The 11,650-nt window shown below is 43.1% G+C and overlaps 1 protein-coding gene across 1 annotated transcript; it reads right to left on the reverse strand.

Moving 5' to 3' along the window:
• Positions 1-5,546: 5,546 nt before the first annotated feature.
• Positions 5,547-11,598, reverse strand: LOC112256919 (F-box only protein 30). Its single transcript, XM_024430502.2, has 4 exons — positions 10,704-11,598; positions 7,783-8,733; positions 6,570-7,745; positions 5,547-6,113 (listed from the first exon to the last, which is right to left on the reverse strand). Exons 1-4 carry the CDS (start codon positions 10,740-10,742, stop codon positions 5,910-5,912), a joined length of 2,370 nt encoding a protein of 789 aa, XP_024286270.1. The 5' UTR covers positions 10,743-11,598; the 3' UTR covers positions 5,547-5,909.
• Positions 11,599-11,650: the final 52 nt, after the last annotated feature.

Here is an 11,650-nt window from a genome sequence, read left to right on the forward strand (position 1 = left end):
TCCAGGTGACAGCTATGATTCCTTATTGATGCCACGTGTTAAATCCTCTTCAATCAGTGTAGACGAAGGGGAGGAGACAGGTGAAAGAAGGATTTTTAAGCCGTGAGACAATTGAGACATGGATTGTGTATGTGTGCCATTCAGAGGGTGAAAGGGGCAAGACAAAAGATTAAAGTGCCTTTGAACGTGGGTGTGGTAGTAGGTGCCAGGCGCACCGGTATGTGTCAAGAACTTCAACGCTGCTGGGTTTTTCACACTCAACAGTTTCCTGTGTGTATCAAGAATGGTCCACCACCCAAAGGACATCCAGCCAACTTGACACAACTGTGGGAAGCATTGGAGTCAACATGGGCCAGCATCCCTGTGGAACACTTTAGACACCTTGTAGAGCCCATGTCCCCACGAATTGAGGCTGTTCTGAGGACAAAAGATGGGGGGGGTTCCTGATGTTTTGTACACTCTGTGTATATTATCAATTACAATATTTTACAAGAGCATAGTGCATGTATCTCCCTTGACGTTCCCTTGAAGTCATTCAAAGATAATGAAGTGTATTCACCAATGAAAGAACATACAAATATTACCACTAATTGATTGATGGGGGGAGGGGGGGGTATATGGCGATTGTCTATCAGAAAATTCTGATTTGCATAACAATCCAGTTGGATCACAGTGTTATTGGAGTTATAGTGCCCTCGAGAGGTCAAAAGTATGTATAGGTTCCCTTCGCAAGCAAGACTCCAAGCTCATGGATACTCTGAACAACAAGCTTGGGAGAAGAACCAGTTTGGAGTTGCTTTCAGGAGCCAATGATTCACTTAGTTTAGTTTATTTCTGTTTTGTAAGATTTATTGAGAAATGTAACTACTATACACTACAATATCTCTCCCCAGAGATGTTTTGGTTGGATTACAGCAGTAGAGATACGCCCATTGATTGTGCAGTGAGACATCTCTTCATAATTCACTTTATTTCTTTGCATTTGTTACTCATAGAGTCTCCAGGACATCCTGTCATGTCCAAGGTGGTTTCCAAAGTTTCCTCTGCTGCTAAGGTAAAGCTAATGGAACCAGAGTTGTCTTCTCAGTTCTCTGTACAGAGATAGTAACACCCTCCCAGTCTTATACATACAGATGGATATGGGGGAGGTCTGTGAGCAAAACATAGTTGGCCACGGTTTGAATGCCAGTCAGTGATTGTCATATTGTCTGTTTATAGTCTTTTTTTGGTCATTTTTCTTTTATTTTGTTCTATTCCATTATTGTTGGACCTTTTTATAGCTTAGTTCCGGTTTCTAAAGATGTTCCTACTTCCGCAGGAAAGGAGACTCTGCTACCAGACCTCACCGATGGAGACCCTGCTACCAGACCTCACCGATAGAGGCCCAACCTCCTCCAGTCTCCCGCACACCTTTAGCAGCTGAGACTCGACCATCAGTCAACATGACGCTGTTCTCGTAGAAGATATTTAAACCATGTTGTAGCAAGTAAAGAAAAACTTTTATTGGTGATGAAAATGCTGTTGATAATACACAGTAATGTGAAGGAGCTTTTCGCACCAGGGCCGCTAAAACAAACTGAACAAAACATGTAAAACAGTAAGACACCGCGGGAAAACGTTTTCGTATAGCAAAAGTAACGCGTTAAAGCTAGAATCCTTAGATGCTACATCAATTTTTAATGATATCCATTGATTCTTGAATAATACAACTTATAAATGCCTCACGAACTTAGTTCAGCTGTCGTTCCCCATTAGAACCCCAAATATAAGCTTGTTTTACTCAAGTGTTTGTATACAATATAAATGTAAACAAACACTGTATAGCCTCAAAACATGGTTAAAAGTATCATGTTGATACCATGGATGGGCAGTCCTTGCATCCATAGCTCTATGAATTTGAGCGGTTACATGTCTCCAGGTTCACCCCTCAGCTATTGACCCTTTGTTATTGTTTCAAGTAAGGATTCAAGCTTTAAGTGCAAAGTGTACCATAAACTTCATTGTAATCTGGCAATATGATTTAATCTCAAACCTTTTTTTCAATAATGTGTTATTTAACTAGAGTTTAGTAAACTGGGCAATACATAAATAATAACCATCTTTATAACATAAATTGTTGAAGAAAAGTTTCAAACTAAATTACACTGCCAGATTACAATGCGGTTTATTGTAAAATGTTCATTTAACACTACAGAAATGTAGCCTCTTGTTTAAAGATGTCATTTCATTGTGGCAAATACTTACATCAAATGTAGATAAATACAGATAATCCCATTGTATAGAGGCACACACACACAACCGCTACAAAGGTTATTGTAGTGTAAAAAATAACCTTGCATTTTATGGATAAATCATGTTTTTAAGAATGATGGTTAATCTCTTCACTCACATGCAGAAAAAAAAAGAAGAAATAAATCTGACTCGAGCAGAAACATGTCTAGCCTGGTCCCAGATCTGTTTGTGCTGTTTTGCCAACTCAAGAGTCATTGGTCATCACCGACCATCGGACTTGTCTAAGCATCAAACAGATCTGGGCCCAAGATATAATGTGGGGATGATCAATAGGTTAAAATCAATAGACCAAAATCAATAGACCAATACTAGAAGAGACCTGATTGGACCCAAGTGATCAGCCAAGTTGCACTTCTGGTTAATGAATAGGTCTTTATACTGTATGTTGTCTAGGCCTTCTATAAATCAATAAATTCACCGTATTAGCATATGCAGAGCTGTGGTTGTGTCCATTCGGATCTATCAGCTGTAGTTAAATTGACCCGAGACCCAATGACAATCGAACAGGACCCGACCCAGACCCCAAGGAAAAGTTAGAATCTTTTAGACCAGTTCAGGTCCCGGGTATTCAGGTGGACCCACGAAGGCCTTTACCTTTGAGTGGTCTATGTAATATTGGTGGCATGTTAATAACATCCTGAACTACACCAAATAATAGTAATAAACTCCCATTAAAAAGTGTTGAATGGAAGAATACTAAACACGTACAAAATGTGTATCAAACCAAACAAGCGTGGATTATTTCACCATATCAAAACGTTTAAAACTATTAATCCGGGGTGTTTCATCCTAATGCAATGTTTGCACTGGTCTTTCCCCCCAAAATGTAATAAAACACTCAGGGAAGAACAAACAGTACAGGGATTCAGAGAAGAACTTGAAGTAAGATAAATATGTCATTCCTTTTAAAAAGAACAGACGCAAACTGATCCAAAGCCGTTACAACCCAATCTTAAACCCATGAATTAAGGCGGGATTCAATTCGATTGTGCTTCGCCGACAAAGAGTCATTTAAAGGTCATTTCCAATTGAAATGAATTATACAGCGTTTACTGTGAATGCGATCTCCGTAAACACTGGAAGATTGTCTTTTAAAGCCACATTTTCTTCAAGCTGCGATTGGATTGAATACAGGCCTTAATTTCATTAACACCATCTTTAAGACTGATTAATTAAATATTGCACTCCACTTCCAAACCCAAACAGAATTTCAACTAATATTCAAACCGGAGAAAATCATGTCAAATGATGTGTAGGTTATCGATCTTTTGAGGACATGGAATTGAATGTGTCAGTACCAACACTGTAATAAAACACATCAGTAATACTGAACAGTGTATCAGTCCTAGAACTAACCACACTCTATAACCATGACAACAAAGTGACTGTTCCATGTGAAGACTGGTAGATAGATTAGTGCATCTTTTACACATAAACCAGATTCACACTACAGAGTCCGGTTTGGTTCGGCCCTATAGTGTCAATCAGGCAATACAGCACAAGTAATGGCCAGCACTATTGATGCAGTTTCATGGCAACTACCCAAATGGCACCCTAATCTATATACAGTGCACTACTGTTGACCCCAGAGCGTCAAAATTAGAACACTATATAGTTCATAGGGTGCCATTTGGAAGGCAACCATGTTTTACAAACCCCGAGACACAGCAGGCAACTTCTGAACACAGTGACTACGTAGAGCCAAGAGGAAAATACAAAGATAAAAACACTAATATGATAACTTATAGACATGCCCATGATTGAATGATGATCAGTTTCCATACTGATCAACTCGAAATGATCAGAACGTTATGCCAACGTTCCCGGACCTGCAGGAGTCACTGAACTATAACAAGTATTCACACAAATGGTTTTCACAGAAGTAACATTGTTCTCAAATGAGGAACAGGAGATTGGATACAGAAAGACAACCAATCACCCTTAACTCAAACAGTCAACATTGTTGTCCAGCCTGATACTGGTGGAGGTTGAGTTAGACCGGGATTCATTCTGACCTATATTTAAAAGGTCATTTCAAATAATTGAGCTGACATCTGCCAAGTTTACCTTTAAAATCTGCATTGTCTACAAGCGTGATCGGATTGAATCCCGGCATTAAAAAGCTACACTGACAATATCTTAACATGGTCCGCTGACTCAACAGTAAATGGCATGATCCGCTGACTCAACAGTAAATGGCATGATCCGCTGACTCAACAGTAAATGGCATGATCCGCTGTCTCAAAAGTAAATGGCATGATCCGCTGACTCAAAAGTAAATGGCATGATCCGCTGACTCAAAAGTAAATGGCATGATCCGCTGTCTCAAAAGTAAATGGCATGATCCGCTGTCTCAAAAGTAAATGGCATGATCCGCTGTCTCAAAAGTAAAAGGCATGATCCGCTGACTCAAAAGTAAATGGCATGATCCGCTGACTCAAAAGTAAATGGCATGATCCACTGACTCAAAAGTAAAAGGCATGATCCGCTGACTCAAAAGTAAATGGCATGATCCGCTGACTCAAACTCAACAAAAATCATGATCACCCTAAGTATTTAAAACCGTGCAAGACGTTGTAAATCGCTCTAGCCGGGGGACAATGAGAAATCTACTCATTAAAAGATCCCCATCAGATCCCTCCCATGACCAGAAATCAAGTCTTTATCATAGGTTAAGGCTCCATTTTCTTTTGTTGTCAATGCGGCACAGTACGAACTTCGTTATCTTATAAAAATTGAAAATGTAATGTCAAAAATATGTTTTATTTACACATTGACGGAGTATGTAAAAGTTAAATAATCTATTCAGTACATTGGTAACAAGAATATATACAGTGCACAAAACATTAAGAACACCTTCATAATATTGAGTTGCGTTGCGCCGCCCCCAAGAACAGTCAATTCATCGGGACATGGACTCTACAACGTGTCAAAAGTGTTCCACAGGGATGCTGGCCAATGTTGACTCCAATGCTTCCCACAGTTGTGTCAAGTTGGCTGGATGTCCTTTGGGTGGTGGACCATTATTGATACACACAGGAAACTGTTGAGCATGAAACACTCAGCAGCGTTGCAGTTCTTGACACAATCATACCGGTGCGTCTGGCACCTACTACCATACCCCATTCAAAGGCACTTTAGTCTTTTGTCTTGCCCCTTTCACCCTCTGAATGGCACACATACACAATCCATGTCTCAAGGCTTAAAAATCCTTCTTTCACCTGTCTCCTCCCCTTCAACTACACTGATTGAAGTGGATTTAACAAGTGACATCAATAAGGGATCATAGCTTTTACCTGGATTCACCTGGTCAGTCTGTCATGGAAAGAGCAGGTTTTGTCCACTCCGCGTGTATGCATATCAAATAGGTTGAAAACAATTCTGGTTTTTTTCCTGTCAAGACCGGAAGAGAACGATAGCAGCATTTTGTATTTGCTTATCATAGAGCAGGGTTGGAGTGCATTTCAATTCAGTGAATTCTACTTCTGTAAGAACTTACTGAATTGATTGAAATGAGCTACGTCCATAATAGTACCCTAAAGCTTACATAGTGCACTACTTTTATTAGGGTACCGTTTTAGACATACCCATGGACTCTAACCCTTTTATAGAGTTACTCATAATACCGGCTTGAGGACTGAGCGCAGTGAGCGTCCCTCTTTGGTGAGCTCTCTGGATAAGCACATGCAGGGCAGAGGGATGGCCTCGTCCCGACAGGTGATGGTGTTAAACTTGCACTTCTTCAGATGGTCGGCCATACTGGTGATGTTGGCAAACTTCCACTCCTTCACTGTACCGAAGGCTGTGCTAAATCGCCACACCTGGTTCACAAACAGAATATTATAAACAAATGAGTTCTCATCCAATAACGATAAAGCCGTTGATATACTATATGTCATACTGTATTCCTGCTTGTGTTCGTCCTTTTGCAATGCCAAGCCTTTAATCTAATTCACAATTTTGTTGAGACAGGACAAGCTGCATTCAATGGTCAGCAAATAGGTGTGAATCCTAACTTGAGATCCCCACACATCTCAGACCGTCGTACCATTCCATGGATCATAGATTTATGGGAAAATTACACTAGATAAAATTCAATTGAGCATTTATTTAACTAGGCAAGTCAGTTGAGAACAAATTCTTATTTACAATGACGGTCTACACCTGATGACGCTGGTCTAATTGTGTGCTGCCCTACGGGACACCCAATCACGGCTGGTTGTGATACAGCCTGGATACAGATGTTAATGCACATGCATACACAGTAAGTGACTAACCTTATTTTGGATCTGCCATGAGGATGACCCATCAGGCCTTCGTGTGTTCTCCCAGAGCAGCACCACCATGCCTCTGGACTGCAGTAAACTGCCACACACATCCCTCATTGTCCGAGAGACCCTGGAAAACTGGCACAGGCTGAAGCCATCCAGGAAACTGGCCACATACTGTTGCAGCTCGAAGGGCAAGGAGGTCAGGTGGTCGCAGGTGGACCCGAACCGACAGGCATTCCTGGGGAGGGTTTTATCGCCGTACTGGGGAGGCATGTCGGGCCGCACCCCAAACGAGCCCAGGTGTCTGTCATGGATGATCCTGGAGCCCTGAACAGAGGGACAGAAGCGTCTCTGGGAGTAGGTGCAGCCATAGTAGGCCAGGGGACAGCGGTGCTCCAGCCAGCCGTTCAGGCCGGCGTGGATGTCCCCGTGAACGTTTTTGAAATGTGAAGAGAACTCGTCCCTGCGGAACAGCTGTCCACACACAAAGGTGAACATGGTGCGTTGCTTGGTCTGGTAACGGGCCACGCACTCCAGAACCAGGTCCAGCCGGAGAGAGTGGAAGGGGCTGGGGTTGGAGAGCTGAGGGCTGGCGTGATCACAGGCCGACGCTGAGGCGATATCCCCCACCATGGTGTTAGTGGCCAGTATAGCCGAGGGGAAGGAGAAGGTCTGGGTACCAAAGTCGACGTGGTAGCTGTCTACAAACCTGCTGTCTGAGATGCTGCGGCCCCCAGGGGAGTCCCCCAGACAGAAGAGCAGTGCTGCCGTGATCAGGTCGATTCCATGGAGCCCCAATGGATCGTCAGTTACCTCCAGGTCTGAGGTGTCCACTGACTTGTCCTCCATTTTGGCTCTGAACAGATAGGGGTCAGACATCAGAGCCCTGCGCCCGTTAAATGTAAACACACTCATCCCTCTGAGCACCTGGAGGTTCTGAAGTTTCCTCTCCAGCCACCTGGCTTCTATCTCCAAGGGCAGATGCTGGAGCATGTTGTAGGGCTCCAGATTAGGGAGAGGCATGGGAAGAGGCAAGTGGATGGGTAGTGGTGGAGGGTGGGGCCCAGAGGTCTCCAGGGGTGCTACTATATTAGGCATGGAGAGATAAGGCATCACCAGCCTGAAGTCTGAAAACCTGTTGACTTCAGAGCGTCTGGGTGGAGATCTGCTCAGATCCATCCACTCACGCTGTCGCAAGTGATTTTGGTTTGTTTCCTGCATGGTTGAAACCGTTACTGAGAGGAGGACAACCCACCTCAGCAAGACCCATCACATGGTCCTTCTCCACTTCCTCTGGAGACTCTATCCAATAGCTCTCGTCTCCCTGCCCGTCTGTTCCAAATCCACAGTCCACTCCGACTCTGCCCACTGCTCCGAGCTCACAGCCTGACTCTGGGTCACTTGCCTTCATCTCTACATTCTTCAAATCATTATGATTATCATTGTCCTCTCCCCTATGGAGAACCTCTTCTCTCTCACCGTTCTCAACATTTACACTGATCAAGTCTATGTCCTTGGCAGTTCTGAGGACGGCCAAGGTAGCTGCTAACTTTATTTTGTGTACCTCACTATAAGACTCATCATCATCTTCCATTTCAACCACTCCATTAGTCAAAGCAGCAGCCTCATCCATTTCAACCACTCCATTACTAATGTCAGTCTCTGGTACACTTGACATTACATCAGCGATCTTGTAACACGTTTCCTCAGCTGATTTACTAGATCTGTTCTTTGACGTGTTGGTGGTGACTCTAAGAGACTCCAGTAGCATCCTCTGATCTTGCAGAGCCAGGGCCATGTCTAGCTGCTCCACCACTTCAACATTGCTCAAATGCTCATAGGACTTCCTGTCTGAATAGCTCACAGGCCAACGGTTCCACTCCATGGTGAAACACACCACACTGGCCGGGCACGTCTCAAGGTGTTTAGCCATCTTAATACGGGGGATAGTGAAAGGGCACCCAAATCCAGTGTTGAGGCAAGGCACTCTTTCAAACGGGCATAGTAAATGATGCTCCTCCTCTTTACAGGAGTGGAAGACTGCCCCACAGACAAGAGGACAGCCAATGAGATCACAGGACATACCAGTCTCTGTGCGAATCATACACCTCCGGTTCACACAGTTCAGGCAGTGGGTATGGAGCTCCTCCATCTTTGTTGTGTTGATATTCTGGATTTAAAAGGGTGTGGGGGGTTAGGGGTGATGTGGGCAATTTAGGTCTAATTAAAATAGACAAAATCAAGTTCAAACACAGTCAGTTTATGAATAGAAAAACCAACCAGGCCATGTCCCAGTTGCTAGAAACATCCTGTCCTGTTACATTATCCCACTGACCGGCTCTCTAGCCACGGAACATGTGGCAATGGAGTCTCGTGCCTTTAAAAGGCTTGCATAGCGCCTGTTCCCTGCTGCCGTCTCAGACGGTTTCTGTTCACTAAATCTCTTCCGCTGCTGCATGACATTTCACCACACCCATCTTGGGTTGCAGTACACGGTCACACCAGTTCTAGAATATAACCTAAAGTACCACGGGGTTCATGACCTTTGACCCCAAGGTGAGGCTGTACGAAGCAGAGGCCAGTTCAGTGGTCTCACCAGAGACAGAAGAGGAAGCGAGACATCTCACTTGCTCCCTTTTCTGGTTCATATACAGTCAATGAACTAAGCAGATCAGAACCAGCTGTTATTGCATTGGTGCATATGGGAGAGCCACTTAAGCAGACAGGAACTGCAACATTTTCTTTCCAACTGTAAAAGGTTCAGAGTGGGACATCTTCATTTATTCATCATCTTTGGCCTCACTAGCCTGCTCATAGCTTGATAATGACAAGGTTTGAAGATTATTATAAGCAACTGTTGGCCAACCATGACAGTCTAAAGAGAAATGTTGCACTGCTGGGCTTGGATGGCTTGACAGGCCTTGAATGACTATAAATACAACAGCAGGATAGGATTCCATTTGGGAATATCTGGTCATCCATGAAAGTGGCGTGTAATGAAAATATAAAATACTAGAGATGTGTTTGCAATTATTATTGGACATATACAGGTAACTGCCAAAATAAAAGAAACACCAGCATAGTGTCTTCATAGGGTGTTGCCCGCAGAACAGCTTCAATGCACCTTGGAATTGATTCTACAAGTGTCCAGAACTTTGTTTGAGGGATGAGACACTGCTTCAGAATCTCCCATAAATGTTCAATAGGGTTGACTACTTTTCTCCTTCCCCCCCTTTCTGACACCCAGGTGCAACACACATCTTCTGCATGCCTGGTATATATCTCAACCTGGATGTCGGCCCACCACCTCAAGCTCAACAAGACAGAGCTGCTCTTCCTCCAGAGGAAGGCCTGCCCGCTCAAAGACCTATCCATCACAGTTGACAACTCCACAGTGTTGCCCTCCCAGAGTACAAAGAACCTTGGTGTGACCTTGGACAACACCCTGTCGTTCTCTGCCAGCATCAAAGCAGTGACTCCCTCCTGCAGGTTCATGCTCTACAACATCTGTAGAGTACGACCCTACCTCACACAAGAAGTGGCGCAGGTCTTAATCCAGGCACTTGTCCTCTCCCGTCTGGACTATTGCATCATACCCTAGAGAAGTTTTAAGTAGTTTTTTGGGGGTACTGTACTATTTATATTTTACTTCACTACATTCCTAAAGAAAATAACATACATTTTCCCTGACAACCAAAAGTACTAGTCACATTTTGAATGCTTAGCAGGTCTAATTGACACACTTATCAAGAGAACATCCCTGGTCATCCCTACTGCCTCTGATCTGGCAGACTCACTAAACACATGCTTCTTCGTTTGTAAATTATGTCCGAGTTTTGGAATGTGCCACTGGCTATCCTTATATTTTAAAAATAATGGTGCTGTCTGGTTTACTTAATACAAGGAATGTTTAAGTATGTTTACTATTCATACTTAAGTATATTTAAAACCAAATACTTTTAACTCAAGTAGTATTTTACTGGGAAAAGACGGTATCTGTATGGGGGAGTTTAAAGAGTCCCGACGCTCAATCTGAACATTAACGCACGTCGCTTGCGCTACGGTATTGGAAGCATTTAAAGAACCTTATCTTCAATATCAGCGAGAAATCATGAAAAAAAAAGTTTAATCGATACACACCTTGATAGGGTTAGAGTTCCCACAAGGCCATATATCCATGTTACAGACCTTATATACAGAAAACAGACAGAAGAAATCAGGTGACCACCTGTGCTAATTAGCCTACTCTGAACACCTGTGTGTAAATGTAACTCAGGAAGTCCACCCTACAGCTGTATGGATCTGTGCATTACTGCTACATAAATTGTATCGGTTTTATTTGAAGGATTCCTTATCGGTGATGAAAGCCATGACTATTAACGTTAAAACACATCGAGGATGTACTTCGCATTATTAGCCATTCGTGGGCTGTAGGAGAGCGCAGAATGCTGCCTAGAGCTTGAGAGCTACTGTGGTTCTATTGCTAACAAATATGTAATTAAACATGGTAGCAAGCTAATTGGCTAGATGATCACAATGATGCAGTTAAAATGATAGCCAGCCAAGCATGCCACTGCATGGCAAGTGGTATGTCTGGCTTAGCGGCTTCAAATAGAAAATAAAGATGTCTAGACTAGCATACCCGCCAGTTCCCATTTGTAAATCTACTTTAGCCTTAAATTAGCATTGCTAGCTAGCGGCTAACAAACACCCATGTGACTTAATTACAGGTAATAAGAAGTTTGAAAATTAACTAACGTTAACTAGCTAAACGAGTACTATAGCTAGATCGCTAAATTAGCTGGTTACTGTTACTGTAACTAAAGTTGGCTTACCCGTATGAAAAAAACGACACAGCAAATGAGTCTTGTCTTTATATTCCGCGACAACACCAGCCACACACAATTAACTAGTTCGGCAATGTTGTAGCTGTTAGACAGTTACAAATAATCACGTCGTGTCTTTCGACTCCAGTCGCTGTGTTGTAAAAAGCAAACTAGCTCATCTTTGGATAGCTGCTACAAGTGGCGCTAGTTGATTACGTCATCATGTAGAGAAGTTTGGCTGGAGACGTGCGCCTGAAATAG

Source organism: Oncorhynchus tshawytscha, linkage group LG08 (genome assembly GCF_018296145.1).
Source record: "Oncorhynchus tshawytscha isolate Ot180627B linkage group LG08, Otsh_v2.0, whole genome shotgun sequence".
Taxonomy (NCBI): domain Eukaryota; kingdom Metazoa; phylum Chordata; class Actinopteri; order Salmoniformes; family Salmonidae; genus Oncorhynchus; species Oncorhynchus tshawytscha.

Coding starts and splice junctions, on each gene's coding strand:
- LOC112256919 (XM_024430502.2), bottom strand. CDS start 10,742: ATGGATATATGGCCTTGTGGGAACTCTAACCCTATCAAG. Junction 8,734..10,703: donor GGAACTCTAACCCTATCAAG/GTGTGTATCGAT, acceptor TTTTAAATCCAG/AATATCAACACAACAAAGAT. Junction 7,746..7,782: donor TCAGTAACGGTTTCAACCAT/GCAGGAAACAAA, acceptor CGACAGCGTGAG/TGGATGGATCTGAGCAGATC.